This window comes from Bos indicus x Bos taurus, chromosome 5 (genome assembly GCF_003369695.1).
Source record: "Bos indicus x Bos taurus breed Angus x Brahman F1 hybrid chromosome 5, Bos_hybrid_MaternalHap_v2.0, whole genome shotgun sequence".
Taxonomy (NCBI): Eukaryota; Metazoa; Chordata; class Mammalia; order Artiodactyla; family Bovidae; genus Bos; species Bos indicus x Bos taurus.
Window position 1 is genome coordinate 91,412,080 of NC_040080.1, and position 23,849 is coordinate 91,435,928.

General features: G+C 42.4%; 1 protein-coding gene across 13 annotated transcripts in view; it reads right to left on the minus strand.

The window, feature by feature from the left end:
* Positions 1-23,849, minus strand: part of LOC113893135 (natural resistance-associated macrophage protein 2-like) — a 32,139-nt gene that overhangs the window by 7,994 nt on the left and 296 nt on the right. The window contains exons 2-17 of one of the 13 annotated variants that reach the window (XM_027542852.1): positions 18,254-18,337; positions 15,882-16,033; positions 15,061-15,180; positions 14,510-14,629; positions 12,957-13,063; positions 11,612-11,682; positions 11,437-11,504; positions 10,218-10,373; positions 9,398-9,556; positions 8,634-8,720; positions 7,611-7,730; positions 7,307-7,456; positions 6,699-6,772; positions 5,677-5,830; positions 3,676-3,731; positions 1,735-2,312 (exon numbers count right to left, since the gene is read on the minus strand). In XM_027542852.1, the coding sequence (XP_027398653.1) occupies positions 2,306-2,312; positions 3,676-3,731; positions 5,677-5,830; positions 6,699-6,772; positions 7,307-7,456; positions 7,611-7,730; positions 8,634-8,720; positions 9,398-9,556; positions 10,218-10,373; positions 11,437-11,504; positions 11,612-11,682; positions 12,957-13,063; positions 14,510-14,629; positions 15,061-15,180; positions 15,882-16,033; positions 18,254-18,337 (1,685 nt within the window). In that variant the 3' untranslated portion in view covers positions 1,735-2,305. Of the gene's footprint in view, positions 1-1,734; positions 2,313-3,605; positions 3,732-5,676; positions 5,831-6,698; positions 6,773-7,306; positions 7,457-7,610; positions 7,731-8,633; positions 8,721-9,397; positions 9,557-10,217; positions 10,374-11,436; positions 11,505-11,611; positions 11,683-12,956; positions 13,064-14,509; positions 14,630-15,060; positions 15,181-15,881; positions 16,034-18,253; positions 18,338-22,707; positions 22,878-23,849 lie in introns of those variants that run through there. The other 12 variants (XM_027542862.1, XM_027542851.1, XR_003511233.1 and 9 more) reach the window with 12 other exon arrangements.

Sequence of the window (23,849 nt, forward strand, 5' to 3'; positions counted from 1 at the left end):
ACTTTACATGTGAGAGCATCTGATGGAATATATAGCATGAGGGTGTTAACACTGTAAAAATACTACACATATAGTGATATAAACAGCAGCTTAACTGGGAAGAAATTTTCCATCACTGCAAGTCATATATATAACTTTAAAAAGAAAACTAGCAGCTTTTACCTGGGTTTTGAAACATCTGTAAATCTGAGACTGACCGGACCTACCCAGACTTTGGGGAAAAGTAAATGTTCGTGTACTGTCTTTACAAAGAACTTTGTCAACATGGCCCTCACCTACTGAGGCCAGATGAGAACTTAAGATGTCAGTCCCCAGTTATTTTCAGAGTGCCCTTGTAACCAGTTTAGGGAATGATATTAGGGAAAGAAAGGGATGTGAGGAATAATGGCTAGGGAATTTTCCTATCATGATTCTGTGTTATGTCACTGGAAGGGTTGAGGTAAAGGTATGGTCAGTGGAACACATCAGTTTACCCTTAGTTAGCGAGTTAATGTTACTCAGTCGTATCCAACTCTTTGCGACCTCAAGGACTGTAGCCTGCCAGGCTCCTCTAACAATGGGATTCTCCAGGCAAGAATACTAGAGTAGGTTGCCATTCCTTTCTCTGGGAGATCTTCCCAACCCTGGGATCAAATCTGGGTTTCCTGCACTCCAGATGGATTTTTTACCATCTGAGCCAACAGAGAAGCCCCCAGTTTACCCTTAATGAGATATAAAACAGTCCATTCAGTCTGCGCTTTATTGGAAACAATGCCTTTAGGGGCTCAGGTGAAGAGAGAATATCAATCAACAGGAATTACAGAAGGAAGACACCAAAATGAAAAGTCCTTTGATTGCATTCCCATTACTGTTCTCACCAAGTCAGTGGCTATAAAAGAAGGCATTATTTATCTCCACCAGACAATGTGATCGAGAAGGCAATGGCACCCCACTCCAGTACTCTTGCCTGGAAAATCCCATGGACAGAGGAGCCTGGTAGGCTGCAGTCCATGGGGTTGCGAAGAGTTGGACACGACTGAGCGACTTCACTTTCACTTTTCACTTTCCTGCATTGGAGAAGGAAATGGCAACCCACTCCAGTGTTCTTGCCTGGAGAATCCCAGGGACGGGGGAGCCTGGTGGGCTGCCATCTATGGGGTCGCACAGAGTCGGACACGACTGAAGTGACTTAGCAGCAGCAGTAGCAGCAGACAATGTGATTTGGTTTGAGATAATCACATGGTGTCAGGCTCCACATGTAAAAATGTCAGAAGTGGCTGAAGAGCAGCAGCTCCATGCTGAAGGGACCCATTTCCTCTGACTCCAGAGCTCCACCATCTGGTCTCAAAGTTTTTCCCTCTGAGGGAATGGCTGAAGAGAGGTAGCCCAGTGCAACCCTGCAGAGAGAACTTGGCAACCAGTGACACCAAAGGACTCGCTGAGAGGGAGTGAGCTTTCCAACGCTTACATCCAGAGCTCCTGAGATTGCCTTGCAAGTCGTCTTGGGCATGCTTCAGAAAAACATGATGATTCTGGTAGAAGGTGTTTTTTAGGAATAAAACAGATGGCTCCTTTTCTTCTTCTCCTCACTCTAATGTCTCTTGAGAACATCAGTTCATAAATGCTACCATTTTTTTCTATCGCTACCCTCCTGGAGGAGGAAGGGGAAGGTTTCCCAAGTCTAGTGTTCAATAAGAAATACCATCAGGAGAGCTCTGTGCTAATATGAGAATTATTAAAATCAGGACTCCAAAGAAAATTTTGATAAACTCTTTATTTAATCTCTGCAGAAAATTGTTCAAGTGATTTTCTAACAGATTAGTTACCATCCCCTACAAGTGAGTTTTACCGTATGTCCATATATCATCTTTTTTATGCTTTCTCATCCCTCTTAACTGCCACTGAGAAATTTAAAGTGAAAATAAATTAAAAGAATCCTGAACCTGATAGGGGTAGATTATCTCATGATTTTTATTAATATGGATCAAGCCACCCTAGTTGAGATTTAATCTTTTATAATTAAAAATTTATTACTTTATAATTAAAATAATCCAGAGGACTGCTGGTACCAGTGCCCCAGTCCCTGCAGTGAGCCACTGCTGACCCACGCCTCTAGAGGAGACCCTCCAACACTAGTAGATTTCAACACTAAACTTGCACAATGGCTTTGAAACCAAGAGTCGTAGATTTTGAGGAATCCTGAAACAAACTCTTTACAATAATCAAAATTGTAGTCATGTTGGAGTATGGAAAGAGAGCAACGTGGAACAATCTCTTCTCGTATCCTTCAATGGCACTGACACCTCCATCCATCAGAGAGATAGGTTCATAAGCTTGTTGAAAAATGAGAACAGGTTTAAGGTTTTCTAAGTGGAAGAAAATTCCAGTGTGACACTTTGCAAATATATTATTGTTCACATTTCTAAGTTCATTGTCCATATGTAGCAGTCAAAAATCTTTGCTAACCTTTTATGCAATAAACACTTTACTGAGCACTTAATATATCTTAGGCACTACTTAATTTAAATTGAAAATAAAATCAAATTTTATTATAATTTAAATAAATTAAATTGAAAATAAAATTAAAAGACACTTGCTCCTTGGAAGAAAAGCTACGACAAACCTAGACAACATATTAAAAAGCAGAGACATTATTTTGCCAACAAAGGTCCGTATAGTCAAAGCTAGGATTTTTCTAGTAGTTATTATCGATGTGAGAATTGGACCATAAAGAGAACCGAGCACTGAAGAATTGATGCTTTTGAACTGTGGTGTTGGAGAAGACTCTTGAGAGTCCCTTGGACTGCAAAGAAATCAAACCAGTCAATCCTAAAGGAAATCAACCCTGAATATTTATTGGAAGGACTGGTGCTGAAGCTGAAACTCCAATACTTTGGCCACCTGATGCGAAAAGCTGACTCATTGGAAAAGACCTTGATGCTGGGAGAGATTGAAGGCAGGAGAAGGGATGAGATGGTTGGATGGACATGAGCTTGAGTAGGCTCCAGGAGTTGTTGATGGAAAAGGAAACCTGGCATGCTGCAGTCCATGGGGTCGCAAAGGGTTGGACGAGCAACTGAACTGAACTGAGACACTACTTTAGGTTTTGGGAGTATAGCTATGAACAACACAAACTGCTTTCCCTTGATTCTACTAAAGGAGATAAGACATTAAACAGATGTAAAGAAAAAACAATTATTCAAAGGGTATGCATAAGGAAAGTATTTCGCAGCCTTTAAATGCACTGTCATTGGATAAACTAAACTTGCACACGTATTCTGTACTTTGTATTATAAAAAATTTGTTGAATTACTAAATATGTTTTTTTAACATATAGTCAGTCTTTCTCACAATCTTACATAGAGGATTATGCTTCAAAAAGATAAAAGAAGCTGGCCCTTGGGCAGCAAAAGAGTTCAGTGTTGTTTGAGAGAAGCAGACGTCAAGTTGTCAAGGATCCTACCTAATCCAGTTCCCAGGTTAGAGTTCAGAGAGAAAAATAATGCCATCTTTCAAACACACACAACAAAGCCTTTTCCAACAAACAGTTGAGTCCTAAATGCAGTCTGTGCAACACATACGTCTGGCTATGTTCACACAGTAAACCATAGAAACACTGATGGGACCTGCAGACAGTGTTTACTTAGTGTAGCCATAGATAGCATCTTCGCTCAGCAGGACTTTAGAGATGCTTACCGTGTGTGTCCAGAGTCCAGGAAGGACATGCCCAGTGCAATGAAACACTGCCAACCCTGAAAGAAAATACAGTCATCATTCACCAAACTCTGTGGAGAGCCCTTGCCCGCTGCACCGCCCACATTGCACTGCTCAGATGCAAACTTCTTTGTTGTGCTGATTTCGATACTCAGTTCCCTTTGTTCCTACTGCTCTGTGTTTGCTTCTTTTATCTGATTGGGAGAGTTCCAAGAATACTACTTTTGTTCAGGCTTATCACATTCCTTGCACTACGGGGAATGACTGACTAATAAAATCGAGATAGTCTCCTGATTAAACAGTAGTACTTCACTGTAGAATCAGTGCTCGGCCTTAAAAGTAGGTCTTCAACAATTTCTATAGTGTCAGGCTGACTGAGAACAATTCAGCACATCTGCATGAAGGAAAGATCCCCTTAACTTCTACAGCATTTTCTTTGGGTGGGGGTATGTGAGTCTGTCTGTCTGTCTGGGACTTTGAAGTGAAAGCCCGAAATCCTAATGACTATACCACCAGAGAATGCCTTGCTGCGAATTTTTAAAACAATTTCTGTCAAGACCATACTCAGTTACTTGGGTTTCCTTAGAGTAAGTCCCTATATTACAGGCTCATCATAATCTTATTTTGCTCATGGTTCACTCAGGAGAAAAAAAGAAGAGATGTATCTACTCAAGTCATAATTTTTCAATATTTACTAAAATGTTCTCCCAATCAAGTACCTACCCTGTGGCAGATACTGGCATGGGAACTACTGCTGCTAAGTCGCTTCAGTTGTGTCCGACTCTATGCAACCTCATAGACGGCAGCCCACCAGGCTCCCCCATCCCTGGGATTCTCCAGGCAAGAATACTGGAGTGGGTTGCCATTTCCTTCTCCAATGCATGAAAGTAAAAAGTGCAAGTGAAGTCGCTCAGTCGTGTCCGACTCTTACTGACCCCATGGACTGCAGCCCACCAGGCTCCTCCATCCATGGAATTTTCCAAGCAAGAGTACTGGAGTGGGTTGCCATTTTCTTCTCCAATGGATGAAAGTGAAAAGTGAAAGTGAAGTCGCTCAGTAGTGTCTGACTCTTACCGAACCCATGGACTGCAGTCTACCAGGCTCCTTCGTCCATGGGATTTTCCAGGCAAGAGTACTGGAGTGGGTTGCCATTGCCTTCTCCAGGCATGGGAACTAGGTCAGTGTTAGAAAGATGAGCAGGGGGTTTCCACCTTCCAGCCTTGCCATTCTCTGTAGCAGATACATTATAAATTCTGCTGTCCCTAATCCTGAACCCTGTGTTTTTTAGAGAAACCTGTGTAGAACAGGGAGGTGGATGTGTTGTAGCTATCACTGCTTTTCACTGATATAAGTAACATTATAGATCTGCAAAATAGAGAAAGAATATATCCATAATTCCACCATCCTAAGGCATCTACTCTTACCATTTTTACATAATTTGCTCTAGACTTTTGATACTTTTTTGATTATCTAGGTATACATAATTCTGCATTCCTTTTTTACAGAGCTATGTTTTATAACCATCATTTTTAATAATTCTAGAATAATTCAAAGAGAGAATATCACTATTTACTAATTTCAACATTGGACAGCTATTAAATAGTAGAGCTGGGCAGGGCTGTGAACCCACATGTGCTGCCCTCCAAAGATCTGAAATCACATGACACAGCTCCCTTCTCCAGCCCCATCTTTTACCACTCTCTACTTTCTACACGGCTGATCTTTGCGTTTTTCAAACATACCACACTCTCTTGTTAGGAAGTATTAGGAATGGAAATCAGATGGAATGACAGAAAAATGACAGCACTTAGGAACCGAGGGAAAATTTATGGCTAAAAATATTCTTTAGTCACAGCTGGTTTAACAATTTCATGTGAATTGTGTCAATAACCTGAAGATAGCTAGCTATGTGCTCTTTTGGGTCCTTTCTCTTCTGAGTGTTAGCCCCCCTTGACCACCCCTGCCCCTTCCAACTGGACTTACCAAGTAAAACACAAAGCTCAGATAAGCTACGCTGACCACTGCAGCCACCACATACAATACCATATGCCCTACATCCTGGACATAAACCACGACAAAGTACATGTTGATGGAACAGATGATAAGGACCACGATACCGCCCACGATCCTCAAGCCTCTGTAAAAGAATCAGCACAATTATCGGTGGAATAGTCCACCCTGTCCACAGATGGAAAAAGACACTGTATCTCCTTAGGCAGGAGTAAGCAGCATTTCAAAATAAACTTAAAAGTAGATCTTATGTCCCAGATTAGGTTAAAAGGGTCAAAGTTACGCAATGTTAGGGAGAAAGAAATGCTTCCCTCCCCGTGGTTCAGTCAGCTAAGAATCTGCCTGCAGTGCAGGAGACCTGGGCTTAATCCCCGGGTTACGAAGATCCCATGGAGAAGGGAATGGCTACCCACTCCAGTATTCTTGCCTGGAGAAGAACGCCATGGTCACAAATTACAATGGGTCACAAAGAATCAGACACGACTGAGTGGCGCACACACACACACACACAGAAAGAGGAAAAATAGTGTTACACTATCAAATAATCCCTATTATTTAATTCCCTAAAAATGACACAAGCCCTAAAACTGCAAAAAGTCTTGAGTCTCTAGAGATGAAACAAGTCATTTCAAATATGCATATCCTTTAAAGATGTACAGAAAAGGTATTAGAACAAAAAATATGCTTCCCCTCCTTTGTTACATACACAATCTCTATCTTCATTTTTTTTTAACTTTTTAAAAATTGAAGTAGAGTTGATATACAATGTTGTGCTTATTTGTTTTTAATTTTTGGCCATTCTCTGTGGTATTCGAGACCTTAGTTTCAGGGAAGTCCCCAGGAGTCTCTATTTTCTAAGACGTAGATTGAAGGGGCAGCTCTAGCAATCACTTCTTAAAGCATACAGCTCCCCTAGAACTGATTTTCTGACTGGCCTATTTAATGAAGATACTCTTCCCCCAAACATCTTTGGGAACTAAAAGAAACACACTCACAGTCCATTGGCAAATTCGCTCATGACCGGTCGCAAGCTCGTATATGTTAGAATGGGTATGAGAGCAAAGGGAAGCTGGAAAAGAGAAAACTAAGATCAGACAAGGCTATGGAGGGTTCCTGTAAAACCCCAGAGAGCAGCACTCTTAGCAAAACAGAACCACAGACCCTGCCTCACCTACTCTGTGAGAAATGATTCCTGTCATCACAACATGCTGGAGGGTTATGTGGAAATCTGTAACATGAACCTAGCATCAATTATGCTCATAGTGTCTTTAATAAATTTGTATCTGCCAAATTTTCTTAACCTCCATAAAACCAAGGAGTGTCTTATACATTATTTAATGTTTGCTTGGATTAACAAACAATAACATTGTGTTCTTTGTGTAATTACCGTTTATAATTCCCATTCAACAGGCTTAGAAAAAAAAAAAGTCATTTCTAAAAGCCTTTGAGATGCCAGAGATTTCATATGCTTTCACTGTAGACCAAGAATGTGTCCTTTCTTCCTCTGAATTTTCCCCACACCCACACTAGGCTTGGTACCTAAGGGCAATACAGAATGCCTCCTGACTCAACGGGATGTGAGTTTCCCCAGCTCCCTCCTCACCTGTAAGCTCTGAAGAACATTCAGGATGTCATTCAACCCTGTTAGATGCTCCATGTCTTGGAAGACAGCCACAAGCAGAGCGGGGATGATGGCAATAGAGCGGGTCAGACTCACTCGGGCAAAGCGTGACCACTTTAGGTTCAGGAATCCCTGGAAGAAAACACAGAAACAGGATGAATGTCTGGAAGAGGAAACAGAAAAAGGTCTGGGGAGGTTCGGGAAGACCTTAGAGGCATGGGATTAAGAAAGGACAAAAGGGCAACGTCCTCTTCCTCTCGTCTATCCCAGTCACAGCAGCATGTACCTCCATGACAAACTGGCCAGAATAGGTTCCTGTCACAGTGGAGCTCTGCCCCGCAGCCAGGATCCCCACCGCCCAGATGTAGAGAGCGGCAGGCCCGAAGTAACACCCCAGCACAACACCCTGGAGAGGCAAGGGAGAGAGATCACCTGAGACAACACCCCATAGTGCTCCTCTGCGTCACCTCTCCCCATTCCTGGCTACACACCCACCTCTACCAAGCGCTGCGCTGGCACTGTCCCAGAAGTTAGACTCGGGTCCTGACCTCATTCTAGAGGCTTTCAACCTAAATTCTTCTGGATGGGCCCCCATTCCTCTTCAGCCTAGTCCCTTCTCTTCTCTAGGCTCCTAAAGCCTTTATCCTCAACTTATATGTTAACTATTAAAACAAAGTCTACATTTCCCAAATTATATTCCTTAATACAGTATTCTAGAAGACGGTGATAGAAATGGAGATAAAGTGCAAATGAATTCTGGAGATGCTGCATACTATTTATTCTACTCTTGGAGTTCACCATGTACCTGGCATAAAAGGGACAGAGAGGTCCCAACAAAGACCACTTTCCTGGGACTTTCCTGGTAGTCCAGTGGTTAAGACTTCATGCTCCGAATGCAGGGGACATGGGATGATCCCTGGTCAGGGAACTAGATCCCACACGCCACACAGCATGGTCTAAATAAATAAAGTCTCCAGCCACAAGGATGAGGGGTTGGGGAGGAGAACAAATATATAAAAAAAAAAAAGACCACTTTACTAAGAACACTTTCTTTGATGCCAATTAACGCCTATAGCACAAAATGCTATCAACACAAGTTTAAGAATCACGGATACAATTCATATTTTCAGCTGATCTTATATTTCCTTCCATAATCCAAAAGGCTTGTCTGGCAAGGGACCTCTGAATAACAATACTCAACAATCCAGAGAAGATATGCTGAGCTCTGAAGTGAACCCTCAGAAAAGACCAGATACTATGCTAAGAATCTTGATTCAGGGACAAAGATCAGAAATCTGAACAGGTTTACCCCTTTGTAGATGTCCACAGCCAGTGTTGAGTTATCGTCTGGGAAAAGGTGAGTGTGGGGACTGCTGCTGTTTTTACAGACTGCAACCTGGAACCAGAGCAGTTTAGGAACGACTTTTAATTTTGAGGTCAGGACTCAAATTAAGAAGACCTCTCCTACAGCTCACACACAGGTCATCTAAGAGACAGATGCTAAAGGCAAGAAACTGGACATGGATTCTGATGAGAGCAGAGACTGGCCACAAATATGAGAGGACACCCAGAATAGGAGCCCTTAGTCAAAGCAGAGACGGAAGTCAGAGGTCCTATGATGGGAAAAAAAGGAGTCATCAAAACCAGACTGGCAATCAGGAGTCACGAGGACAGAGAATTCAAAGTAACAAAACAGCCTGCCTAGCCACAGATTCTGTTTTCTGTGTGTTGATTCCTCCCAACCTGTCATCACCAGTAGGACTGGCACGCAGCCAGTAGTTGGTAAACAGGAAGGGAAAGGGGATGAGAAAGAGCAAACAGATGTGAAGCCACTAACAACAGCAAGAGGCAACCTTTGTCCGAGGAAAACCCCCTTCCCAGTCAAAAGCTGGGAAGGATGGGCTGAGCTGCACCACAGCCCCAGAGTGTAAACCACGACTGGAGCAATGATTTAGTGGGCAGCACTGAGATCTATTTCCTCTGCGCTCTAAGTCACTGTCACGTTTTCCTGCCCCAGTCAGCTTTTCTCTTTACCCTCGCACTCACTACTACCCATGTCCCTGGCTTACTTACCACCTGCTCGTTGGTTTTCTCAAAAAATGCTTCCGCAAACACTGAGATGACACAGGTGTTGATGATAAAGGAAACAAAGAGAGCAATGCAGCAGTCAATGAAGAAGTACTTATTGGCTTCTCGAACTTCCTGCCTTTTGGCTCGGTCTATATGTCTGGACTAGAGAGGTAACAGCAAAAGTCAGTTTTTTTAAACTGTTGGAACAAGTTACTTGCAATATTTCATGAGTATGGAGTCCACTGAAAGTCCTCAATGGCAAACAACTGATCACATGAAATGTGTGCGATTCCGCTTACATCCCGGTTTACTGAGTAAGAAGTCATGACCCTGTGATGATATCACACATCCCCAAACTGGAAAAAGTGACCAAGTGACTTCTGAGCCCTCAGTTACTGTGGCTGGAAGAACTGCTGACCTACAAAAACAACCCGATTTCAGACCTAAGCAGGAGACAACCTTAATGACAAAAGTCTCTGAAATCTCCCAGCTAATGATTGTGTTGGACTGACTGGTAAAAGCCAGGTTGGGCTTTTTTCCCCTGACCACTAGGGGGCCATTCAGGCTTCTGAGATTTAAAGCTGGGAAACATGGTACATCTTCAGTATTTTTAGGAGGGATTTTAGTCTCTTCTCTATGGGGTCTGTTATCTCTGGTCACCTTGTGATAAAAACAGAGTCCAACTGTGTGGAGGCCAACTGTCGAAAAACACTGTGCTCCTTCAGGGCTCTAACAGTTGTAAACTAAGTGTGTGTCCCTTGCAATTAAAGGAAAAGGTCCCATGAACTACACAGGCCACTGAGATGAGAAAGGTCTTGCTCACCTTGACTAAGGCAGAATGCAGGTATATGTTGTGTGGCATGATAATGGCGCCCACGATGGCCACAGCCTGCATGATCTGTGGGGTACGACAGCCTGAACAGGATGGCAGGAACATGCCTTTGAGGACCTGGGTCTGGCTGGGTTTCACTGTAACATACTACACACAAACAGAACAGCTATTAGTCTTTTCTGGAACATGAGACTAGGGAGTAACACAGTACTAGAAAACACTGCATCTTTACTCCTTAAACCCCTTCATCAACAACTACGCAGGAAATGAGGAACACAGAACCACCCAAAAAAAACCAAGAAGCACAGTTCAGAGAATTTAGGACTGGAGTGTCCAGACATTTCATATTGTATTTTATATATACAAAATAGACGTGTAGAGAATGCAATTAATATTCTAAAGCAACAAACAGCTGCTAACGGCCTTATTGATATTAGTGCCACAATAACTCCTGTCAGACATACCTTAGAATAGAGTCAATTCTTGATTACTCACACTAACCATGCTTCTGTGCTCACCACGTATATAAAAAGCACTTATGCTTACCACTAGCATCTGCTGAGACTCACTCAGAAACACTTCTCATACACACTTTTTTCCTGGTTCAGCATTTCCCTTGGAAGCCTTAGACCAAGGTATATCATCTACTCAGAGCAGATGTATTGTTAAAAGCTTACTAGCTAGGGCAATAAAGAGAAGTCAGTTTATAATAATTGGACATAGAAAGGTGCTGGGTTTCACTTCACTACATATAATGGTAGAGTTAGTTTTAACCCAGTGGAGTGTTGGGACTGGGGCACAAACCAGGAAATAGGCCCTGTATCCCCTATAGTTCATTGCTACAATACAGAGACAGTCCAAGCTGCAATTACTGTCAACCAGGATGAGCAAAAACAGAATCCGTTTAGGTAACAGCCAAGAATAACCCTGCAACCCCTTTCCTAACCCTCTCCAAGGCTGTTCTGTTATTGGGATGGCCAACCTGGGAGATTAGTTTGGAAAGTTCCAGAAATTCTAATCAATTGAACTAACAGTCCCTGCAGGTCTTCCTTGGACACTAGTCTTTACTACAATTCATTCCTTTAAAATTGGCATAAGGTTGAATTTGGCTTTTTGTTAAAACCTACTGTCTCTTATAATAAAAGAACAAAAATCTTGTTTTAAAAAGCTAATAAAAAAATAAAGTTAATGAATAGCCTGTAATACTCACCTCATAGCCAAATGTGAGGGCCATAACAGTGAAGATAAAACCAAAAAATGCTTCTAGCTTTCGCAAACCTGAAGGGGAAAATGTAGCAGTGAGTCCACAGAAGGCAGATTTCCCCGTAAATCACATCATGGAAAGCAGCTCCTCTGACTGACCCCTCCATTCCCATGCTCCTTACCATAGTTGTCCAAAAAGAGAAATGCAAATGTATCTGCAATGGTGATGAGAACTCCACCCCATAGTGGAATCCTAGGTCAGAGATGAAAAACAGAGATTTAAGGGAAGAAAAGAAACATTGAGAATGACTCTTTTCCCAACAGTTCTCCAGATATCTGACACTTGCAGGAGCAAGGACTTGGAAAATGGATCCATGGTAAGCAGGCCAGGCCCTGGGTAGCTTAGGATCACAGCACTAAATGAAACAATTTGTTGTTGCTGTTCAGTCATCAAGTTGTGTTCAACTCTTTGAGATCCCATGGACTGCAGCACGCCAGGCTTCCCTGTGCCTCACCATCTCATCTCCCAGAGTCTGCCCAAGTTCATGCCTATTGAATCAGTGATGCCATCCAACCATCTCATCCTCTGTCGCCCTCTTCTCCTTCTGCCATAAATCTTCCCCAGCATCAGGGTCTTTTACCAATGAGTCTAGCTATTCGCATCAGGTGGCCGAAGTATTAGAGCTCAGCCTCACCATCCGTCTTTCCGATGAGTCTTCAGGGTTGATTTCCTTAAGATTGACTGGTTTCATCTCCTTGCTGTCTAAGGGACTCAAGAGTCTTCTCCAGCACCATAGTTCAAAAGCAGCGATTCTTCGGCACTCAGCCTTTTTTTTGGTCCAGCACTCACATCCGTACATGACTACTGAAAAGACCATAGCCTTGACTATAAGGACCTCTGTCACTAAAGTAATGTCTTTCTTTTTTAACACACTGTCTAGGTTTGTCAAAGTGAAACAATACATTCATTCAAACTTTGTCTAGTATTTCAGACATTCAGGACACAAAACTGAAGAGCACTGGTCTTCTCTCTCAATGACCTCACTTGGGATAAACTGACATACAAATTAATTATAATACACACTGCCACATACTGGATAACACAGGTATGTATTACTCAACATGAGAACATGAAAGATACAGAGCCTACATCTGCCAGGAGAAAGGAAGGTAGTTTCAGAAAGGTTCTACAGAAAAAATAATACTTGAGTGAATCTTGGAAATTGAAAATGACTTGTGTTTTTCTTTTTATGTTGTTGCTTAGTCTCTAAGTCGTGTGCAGTTCTTTTTCAACTCCATTGATTGCAGTCCACCAGGCTCTATCCATAGGACATCCCAAGCAAGAATACTGGAGTGGGGTGCAATTTCCTTCAGCAGGAAATCTTCCCAATTGAGGGATCAAACTTGTACCTACTGCTTCACAGGCAGACTCTTTACCACTAAGCCACCAGGGAAGGACTTTTGTTTTTATACTTGTTTTGAAATCTCACAAAACATTGATTACTTTCTAGAAGACAAACCTCTCACCTGCCTGCAGACAGGAGATTGATCGCAATAGCTGAGCCAATAACTTCTTGCATATCTACACCAATGATAGCCAACTCCACCATCAGCCACAGAAGGATTCGTGGAACCTAAACACCAAACAGCAGAAAGATATGGTTCTAATTAATCATTTCTAAGAACTTACCCCATAGTTTAGAATTCACATTTTGGCAGTGATCCATAAACAGTCCTTTATTAAACCTTAGGTCTAGAGATGAAGGACCAGAACTCAGCTTTGGCCCCTTGATGGAGAGGGCCAGGCTGCTCTTTGTGGCAGAGCCTATGAGTCAAGGTCAGGGCAACAGCTGATGTCAATTTCTTCTCCTTCCATTTCACTTGACAGAAAAATGGAATTTCCATTCATTATTTCCATTTAATTTTTTTTTGCCTAAAAACAATCCTAAAATTCTTAGGGGGAAATGAGGATGCTAAAATGGTCAAAATATTGTTCAGGAGAGAACATAAATACTATAGAAAAAATATCTATCCTGACCATAGCTGAAGAGACAAAACAAACATGAAAAGGCTGGAGTCATCCTTAATATAATAATGCACAAGCAAGTGAAAAGACAGATATGCAAAAGGGACTCAGGGCAAAGTGTTGGAACTGGGTGTCCAATAACAAAATCTGGAAGATAATCTCGTCAAATAATTAAACAGAAAGAAATTTAGTAGTGCAAGCTCATTGAGGCAGGGGGCGGGGGGCCGTGGGGGGACCACTTCCATGTACCTACTACTGAAAAAAAAGTCACAAAAAAACAACAGCTGAGATACATGAAGAAAGAGAAGCTAAACAAACTATAAATTACCAGGTTGTTTTTTTTTTTGAGACGCATATAAAAACAAAACAAAAAAAGGCAGGTAAAGATACTCTCTCACAGCCAGGAAAGGAGATTAAACTTCAAGAAAAAACTGGAGGTAGATACTTATCTAAAGATCAAGTCGGTTTAAAGCTATCTTCCAGACCCTGTGTCTATCCATTTGTGACTTAAGCAGGAACAAGAAAGACCTAAATATCCAGAAGGAAACTATGGAGGACAGTGTAAACTCCAGGGTCAAGGTAAAATGAAAAAGCATCATTAACAAATTCAAAGATCCTGCCAAACATGCCCTAGTAAAAGAAAAAAACTCACTTCAGATTGACAGCAAAGACAAACAAAAAAGAAAATATGCATAATGCAAAGTAATGGAGTAATATGGATGAATGAAAAAAAAGCTTTAGATAACAGCCCCGCCCCTTTGTGGACTAGGCCCCGCTTGGTGCCAAAAGGCATAGTAAAAGGTAAGTGTTTACTCACACAGAAACGTCTAAGCAAACTTTCTGGTAAATGTGAATCTCATTAGATTTTGAAGGAGTGCAGAAACATGGTTTAGCAGCAAGAGAAACTACAGAATTTCCCTTGGGACTGCCAGTCCTCTGGGACACAGATCCCCTCTTCCTCCACTATTTCAGTATGGGGGCGGGGGGAGACGGTGGGACAGCACAGGTTGCCAGACACACAGTTACCTATGAGTAACAGACAAACACTGCTCACCCTAGGATACTGACGGTAACACACTTCAGCAAGATGAAGCCCGGTGACCACTCCCAGCCTAGCTGCAAGCGTTTGGAGCAGGACCCCGACAATGGTGGCCAACAGAAGAACCCAGAGCAGCTACAGAAGAACAAAATCCCAACATTACACTCATGAGACAACTGGAAGTTTGGGTTTGGTTGTTTGGCAATGGGAATGGGAAACAGTACACTCAGCAAAGCGCCCCGTTCAGGGATCCAATGACTGAGTTCTCTATCACATTCTGCACAGAACTTGCTAGGTCACCTTGCACCTTTCTGAGTCTTAGTTTTTCCCATTTGCTGTTTCACTTTTGTTCAAGGAAACTACCTGGGTAAAATAAAATTAAAAACCAACTACATGACAAAATAAAGTTTAAAAACAGATGGAAAAGTACTTTTCACCTAAGCGTCAGGGCCAATGAAGTATCAGCATGTAGCCACCAAGGCTGATACCCAGCAGGCAGAGCAGAGGAAAAGGCTGTGGTGCGCTGTGTGTGTTTAAAAAGGAAAGAGGGAGGACTCCATGTTCACCTTAAATCCAGCCAGTGCTCCAGACTGCAAATCACATTCAATGTTTCCTGGATCCACAACGCTCATAAGAAGTCCTGGTCCCGTGAAGACCCAGAGTTTACGAAAGCTAAAACAAGAGTGCTGTACGAGAGAGGAAAACAGAGCAAAATGAATGTCACCTTCGGGAGAGAATGGATACACATGCATATGTATGGCTGACTCCCTTTGCTGCCACCTGAAACTGTCACATTGATAATTGACTATAGTCCAGTACAGAATAAAACGTTAAAAAATAATAATAATAAAGTGTCTCTTGGAGAAATAAAAAAATTATCACCCACCTCCAAACTGCTGATCTAATTTATTATTTTATCACATAAAAAGCAACAGTATCAGTTTCATAAACAAAGGATTTCCGAAGTTGGACATGGGTGTGTCCAAGTTTAATTGCCATCTATTCCACAGCTTATCAATAAGACAATCAACTCTGTCCAAATAAGAGTCCAACCCTTCTCTTACTTGCCCTTTCCAACAGCCTTTCATTCTAAAACCCCAGCAAGAATATCAGTACTATCCAAATTGGACAAAAGGCACTGTAAAAAGGGAACCTGACATTCTCGTTTCTGGATCAAAAAATACTCACTAGTACAACCTGGCAAGTGTTTTTCAAGGACCTTAGTTTCCTTAACAGTTTCCATTTATTCTGACTACAAAAATTCAGTCTTCAGAGATTGCCTGCCAGAACTGACTCTGAGGTTGTTGATTTTGAGTTGTCCAGCAGACTCTGAATTCATAGGTTTTCCCCAGATAATAATGTTTTCCTCCAAGGACCTGTCACTAACCTTCTCCTCAAGAACAGCATTATTCTCATCCAGATAGGTGGTGAAGTGCTCCTCTGAGAGGCCCCCGGAGGACTGAGGAATTGAGGAATTACTGTAGGCAGGGTTGAGGGCACCAAGACTGGCAGAGTCCCCATGGTCTCCAAAAGCATCCTCTGAATTAACAGTTTGAAAAGAAATGAGTTAAAATTAACAAAATACTCTAATACTAACAATCATCTTAGAAATACTGAAATTAAATCTTTTAATACCTAAACACATAAGACTGACCTGACTCTATCTCAATTTACTTTATTTTTATTTATATTGTTAATAAATTACATTTTGAATAGGCAATACATTCACATGGCTGAAAATTTGAGAAATACAAAAATGGTTATGGTGATAAAGCTCCCTCTCAGCCCTCTTCCCCGGTCACTCAACTCTACATCAGTTTTCAACATTAATCTCACAAACGGTTTCCCCCTACTTTCACACTTCTATTATCATTTGCCAATTTTTAGAATCATTTCATTTTCTTCTAAAATCACTGATGTCTAGGGCTCAATATATAACATCCCCAGACTAGCCTCACTGATAACCTAAAATCTTAACTTTTAGAAGGAAATAGGCTAATGGGACACTCCCCTTTCCACCCTCCATCCGTTATTTGGTAGGATTTACCGACTCGATGGACATGAGTTTGAGTGAACTCCGGGAGTTGGTGATAGACAGGGAGGCCTGGCGTGCTGTGATTCATGGGGTTGCAAAGAGTTGGAGACGACTGAGCGACTGAACTGAACTCAAAGGATCACCCTTGGACATTATATCTCCATCAGGCTTCCCCCAAAATTGGTAACTTGCAAAATCCTGCCACATTTCAGGCTAAAATCAGAAGCTGCAAGGAAACCACCAAACAGGAACCCTTTGCCATCTGACTAAGATCTGCAGTGAACAGCTTGGGGAGGAGCGTAGTTATCACCCTCAGGACAGGAGGGTTCATCGCAGACTAATCATCGGTGTTTCCCTTCCTCCTGCATTTTGCTGCTCATTTTAAATGCAGGGAGACAGAGGGTCTGAGAGAAAAGTGTTAAGGGACAAGAAAGTTAGGAAACTCAGTGTGTGTAGCCATCAAATGGTTATTTTTAACCACAAAGCTCTAATCTCAGGGTTACCAAGATATCTTTGCAGTTTTCTTTCTATAGGGAACTGACTCACTTTACCTTAAGTGTTACTGAACTAAGGAGGAAATTTACAGAAAAAGAATGCTAAGTCTAGAGAAATTTAGAATCAGGAAGGATTAGTCAAAGCACAGTCTCATTAAATACTCTATAAGGCGCTAGTTCAGTATTTTCCTGCTGCATTCTCATCTGAAGCAGCCTAACCACCCTAGCGAAGAGTTGACTCATTGGAAAAGACTCTGATGCTGGGAGGGATTGGGGGCAGGAGGAAAAGGGGACAACAGAGGATGAGATGGCTGGATGGCATCACCGACTCGATGGACATGAGTTTGAGTGAACTCTGGGAGTTGGTGATGGACAGGGAGGCCTGGCATGCTGCAATTCATGGGGTCGCAAAGAGTTGGACACAACTGAGCGACTAAACTGAACTAAACCACCCTAGAGGTTTTTATGCCAGGCTGCAAGTTATACTGCCTTTTCAAGTACTCAAAGTGTTAGTCGCTCAGTCGTGTCCGACTTTCTGTCACCCCATGGACTGTAGCCTGCCAGACTCCTCTGCCCATGGAATTCTCCAAGAAAGAATACTAGAGTTGGCTGCCATTTCCTTCTCCAGGGGATCTTCCCACCCCAGGGATCGAACCCAGGTCTCCCATACTGTAGGCAGATTCTTTAACATCTGAACCACCAGGGAAGCCCTAGCTAAGCACTACTGCTATAAGAAACCAAACTTGAAGCTAATCTTAGCTCATCTCAGAACCGGAAATAAGTTATGAGGGAGGTCTCTGTGGTTATAAATCCATTGCATTTACAGCCTAAGGCACCAGGTGGTGACCCCTGAATGGAGCAGGTCTCCATGATATTGTTGGTTGGGGTACAATGGTGCTTTAGTCCGACTCTTGCAACCCCGTGGGCTGTAGCCCGCCAGGCGCCTCTGTCCATGGATTTCCCAGGCAAGAATACTAGAGTGGGTTCCCATTTCCTTCTCCAGGGCATCTTCCTAACCCAGGAATCGAACCTGGGTCTCCTGTGTTTCAGGCGGACTCCTGCACTGCAGGTGGATTCTTTACCGACTGAGCTACAGGGAAGTCCCAGAAGATAGGAAACGCAGACAATTTTTGATGGGACAGAGGACAAGAAGGACAATATGGTAAACTGTTACTGGCTTAAGCCTAATTCCAAATAAAAATGAGTCAATAGCACAAAGCAATCAATTACCATCTGGAACAGGTATCTGAACAGAAGATGCAGGACCCAATACTATGGAGGATACCTGAGTGTCTGAATTTTTAGAACAGGATTCTGGAAAGGAGAGAAGAGAGGGAGAGGAATTAGCAAGAACAAATAAAAACAAGTTCAAAACAAGCATTCTGTGACTCTATATGACTGAACCCTTACTATATGAAATGAATAACTGTTCTACTGAATTAGATAACCTTGAAAATAATCACAGTTTTCAGAATATGATTAAGAGATGTTTAACAGAAAAAAATGTAAAAGTTTTCATCATGATTTTGGTGGCAAGAATTCAAAACCAAACTGAAGTAAAAAGTATTTCAGGGAAGTGGGTTTTAATCAGCCTCCACAGAGAGGTCTGCAGGCAATCACTCAATCTCTGCCTTTGCCTCCAGATTAATCCAAATATTTAAAAGACTGACTTCCCCTCATTTTGATGGGTTTTTAAGGATAGAATCTATAACTCTTTTTGATCCAACAAACAACTCAAGTGAGCTCAAGTTTCAATTTTCTCAGAAGCCGGTGGTGAGGGTAGGGGTGCGGTGGGGTATCTTCTGGAGTGTAAAACACAGCACCTCATGCTAATTTAGAAAACATAGGAACTCCCCTGCCAAAAAATTAATTGATTAAATAAATAAAATAAAATAGAAGTGCCCAAAAGTGTTAAGAGCAGTTATTTTTAAAAGAACATTATTATTAACATTGTTATTATTATAAAAAGTTTCTCATTTCTGACCTACTCATGAGGAACCAATTCAATTATTACAGATTATTTTTGTTGTGATGACTGATATCCTGTTTCAGAAGGCACAGAAGTCTTCAATACAATTGAGGAAAATTCCTATTCACAACAGGCCTTGAAAGTTTATCTTTAAAAAGTAAACAATCGAGATAGTAGTGTGCTTTTTCTCCAAGTATGAAGTGTGAAAAGGTGCTTGGAAAATAATTTTAAACAAAAGTATCTCAAGACAAAATGTTAAATAAATTAAAATTTAAATAAATTTTTACTATTAGTATTCTAAATGATTAGTCCCATAATTACTTACAGAGCTAATAAAACACAATAAGTCTGATCTTTTCTGTGAAATCTCTGTCTAAGAGAGAAAATGGATCCTAGATTCCAACTTCTTTTTTTTCTGCTGTGCCATGCAGCTTGTAGGATCTTAGTTCCCAGGACAAGGATGGAGCCCCAGCCTGACAGTGAAAGCACTGAATCTTAACCTCTGGGCCAACAGGGAATTCCCTAGATTCCAACTTTCTCATCAGAACATCAAGTCAGATTTCACAAAATTATATGCGTGTCCATTATTTGTTTTTATACCTTATTCAACATTCCACACTGTATTTAACTGCCTTGAGCAGCTTCAGCTTCATGCAACAATCTTGGCAAACAGTCTTTTCATTTTCATTCTATTACAAATATTTTCTAATTTTCCTTGTTAAGCCTTCTCAGGTACACCCATCATTTAAAAGTGGACATTTAATTTCCAAATACATGGGATTTTGTTTAAAGTATCTTTAATATTAATTTTTTTAATATTAATTTTTTATTTTGATACTAATTTCTCATTTAAATGCTTTTTTCTCTGCAATCACCTCCTCTGTTTTTTTCAGAACATATTGAGACTTTCAAAGGCTAAGTCGAAGATTTCTCTTGGTAAATGTCACATTGCACTTGAAAATATGTGGGTTATTTGCAATTTATCTTTCGATATTGATTTGTAACATGATTCCACAGTGATAAGAAACAGACTCTGCATGATTTTAATACCTTTAGATCATGAAATTTTTGCACATTGTTTCATGTTCCTGGATATGTTCCAGTGTCTCCTAGTTTACAGTCTATGGGAGCTTGAACAGAATTTGTATCCTACTGTTGCGTGAAAATTATATAAATCTTAATTATCTTGAATTGCTTTTACAGTGCTTTTCAGGTCTATTGTATCTTTCTACTTTTCTGTATATTCATTCTATTCATTTGGAGACTTTGATATTGAAACTCCAGCTAAAAATCTTAATTCATCTAGTAAAAAAAATAATTGAATTTACACCATATGTACTTCAGTCAAATCAGGCCAGCATATTATGCATGAAACAATGTTCTTTTTTGTAAACTCAAAGTTTCTCATTTTGCGATTAGGTCCCAATTCTGCTACCTATATAAACAGCAGCTTTTTGGAAGGAGAGAATCTCAAGACAGAAGTCTTTCATTAGAGCCTTCCAAGTAGTAGCAAGAGAACCTGAGAGAAACTTTTAAGCTCACATAAAGAGCGTAAGTCTGTCAGCAGATATTTCTGTTTATATACACAATAAGGAAATAGGGGATAAAGGTATCTTTGATTTCACAGCACCCACCCAAGCTCTTAGCATTAAAAGTCAAATATTAGAAAAGATGCTGCTTTGTAAAAACCAGTGTGTAACCTCATCACTTCACTGAGTCAAAACTGAACCAAGGACTTCCCTGGTGGTCCAGTGGTTTGAAGAGTCCACTTTCCAACACAGGGGATGCAGATTTGATCCCCAGTTGGGGAACTAATATCCCACATGCAGAGAGGAAACTACTGAGCCAGCACCACAGAGAGACGTGAAGGCATCACAGCTGAGACTCGATGCACTCAAATAAATAATAAACAAAATAAGTAAATGTTTAAAAATGTTTAAAAGATACCAAAGCTGCTTGGTATCTCTGTGTACATTCTAAGGGATTACTGCTGATTTTCTAACAGTAGAGTAAGATTTATGTACAGCTTCCCCATTCACTAACAAGAAGTATAGCCAGGCTGCCCAAAAATTCTCCACCCAAGTCCCACAGCCATCCTGGAAAAAGGAGGAACCAAGTATGCTGCAATCATGGTTTGGGGGGCATTGACTTCAGAAAAAAAAAAAAAAACTGGCTTAGGCCAAGACTATAAATGAAATATCATCCAATAAAAAACTAAACAGTCAAAGAAGTTTTCATTTACCCAACATAGCTATCATGGACAGACCCAGTACTGCATAGCTGGAGTTTTCCATGTAGTCTTAGTTAATGATAAAATAAACTCAGCAGAGAGTCTATTGTCACAGGTAATCATACTATACCCTCAGGTAATGAATCACAAGGATGAAAAACAGGCCTAAGGGTTCACGGGCAATAGGTTCAGGGGATCAGAATTCCTTTATTGTGGAATCTTTTAGGGGAAAGAAGGCACTTACAGGTAATAATAACAAAAACTCCTACATGCTAGGAAATGTTCTGAGCACGTTATGCATATTAATTCAATACTCACCATCAGCTCTTTACCACTGATATTATCAATCCCCATTTTAAGCATGTGGAAACAAAGGAACAAAGAGGCTAAGAATCTTGCTCAAAGGTTTACAGAGCCAAGACTAGTTGGGGTTCAGATTCCACAGGAATCAAGGGAGAAACACAAGGTCCCCTAGTTGCAGCAATATTCACTACAACTATGGCCAGCAAAAGTTTCTGGAAACCTGTCTCCTCTTGCCTCGCATTCCATAGAATTTTTGCTTCTGATTTTACTTTAAAGAGGTGTCACATTCCCTTAACTTCGTAACACTCCTTATGAAAGCAGTGGACGGTATGAGAATATCTTTACACGCTGGAAAACTCAAGTCCAGGTTACTCAACTTCTTCAATGATGCTCTTTGAAAAAGTCTGATATATGAAGAGAATTGGGGGAAACCAATTGAAAACAAAACAAACAAAACAAAACAGAATGTCCAAAAGTAAACATAGCTGCAACAGCACGAACCTATGAAACCGAACAGATGTCGAGCAGCCAGCCACCCTTCTCACACACGGAGTGCGTTGCCCCTACAAAAGTTCCTGAGCCTGGAGGCTGCACAAACAGCCCTAAAACCGATCTACACAGCAGGACTCAGCGGTCTGTCCAGGCCCTTCACACGAAGAGGCCCTTCTTGGATGTCGCCTGAAGTAAAATGAATTCTTTCGCTGAAGTGCGGCGGCGGGAGGCCCAGGAAGCGGACGGGGCATCAGGGCTCCGAAGATAACAAGGAGGCCGAGGGGACCTTGCCCCTCGTCCGTCGGCCTCTCCCGCGGCGTGAAGCGGGGTCAGCAGACCTTCGACCACGGGTCCCGGGACCGCGGCAGGTCCGCCCAGGGGTTCAGCCATTTTCTCTTCAGGTCTCTTTAGGCCGCGGCGGGGAAGGGGCGAGGCCCCTGCGACCTCCGGCGTTCACTTCCCGCTCCCCCTCCCGGCGCCCTCCTCTCGCTCTTCCTTTGAAGAATGCAGCTCCTTCTGGAACCCGCGTCCAGGCCCTCCAGCCCGCGCCGCCCCTCGCAGACCCGCCTGGCGCCCCGCACGCCAAATACTGGCCGCGGCGCCTGCTCCCAGGCTTGCCCTCGAGCCGCCCGGAGCTCGGGAAAGCGGGGCGCCCGCGTGACCCCTGACCTGGCCCGCTGCCTCCCTTACCGGCTCCGCAACCACCTGACAATCGGTCCCCGCTCCAGCGGCTCCATATCCCTGGAGCCAGCCCCACGCCAGCCTCCCCCTACACGCCCTGCGGCTGACCCACAGGATCGCTGCCGCACATTCCTTTGGGTTGGATTCTTCATATTCGCCGTGGGGCCAACGCGCGTGGCAGGCTGACTACTGACCCCGAGTCTCCGCCCACTCCATGCTGACTGGGGGCGGGGCCACGGAGGCCTGGGCGGGAGCTGTCTGCGGCGGAGCTAGTGCTGGAGCTGGTCCAACCCACACTGTCTTGTGGAGTCTCCCACCCCGCTAGCAACCTGCGGACGAGTACGTTTCCTGCTGTAGTTCGCCGTGGCCTCGTTAGGCCCTGGAAGACAAGATCATTTCTTCTGAGACACGGCTCTATGAGAATTCCAGCTCCACCCTGCCAAGTATAGCCACCTCCCGCCCCCAGAGCCACATCATAGTATCTGCTGCCCCACCAAGAGCGCCCCACACCTGGGAGGAACCGCGAAGCATCAGCTAGTGCAGCCAGTTCGACTGCATCAGGTGCCCTATTCCGAAGTCTCGGCAATGAATTTTCCTTTCTCCTACTCAGCTGCCTCGCTTCTTCTCCCAAACTTTATTTTCCACCTACCCAAAAGCAGTTCCGCTCCATTCCCAGTTTCAATCGCACATCCCAGTCTTTGTCTGAAGATGACGACCAGGCTAGTGGTGCTTCAGAAGGGAGAAAATAGTCTGACTAACCACCCTAATTTTCTACAATGTCCTTTACAGCTGCAGAAACATTCTTAGACCTCTCTCTACCGGCCCCCACATCGCCCCCATAACCGCTTTCCTTAAAGGTAACCAAGCGTATCTAACCAAGTCATAGATCTAGAGAAGAAAAGCATAAAACCCTCCAACATCTTTCTTCGTGTAAAAACTGCTAGGAGAAATTTTTATTAGTTGATAAAGGAGTCCAAGAGAAGAGGAAAGGAGAGTAAACTGCAAAAAGCAAAATCCAAATAAAGGACAAAGTACAAGCAAATTCAGGGACCCAAAAAACTGGGCTGAGAATCATCAAACATCTGATACAGGTGGGTTTCCATAGAGAATTTCTCCTAGAGAGAAAAGAAAATGCACAAATTAATTCTGAG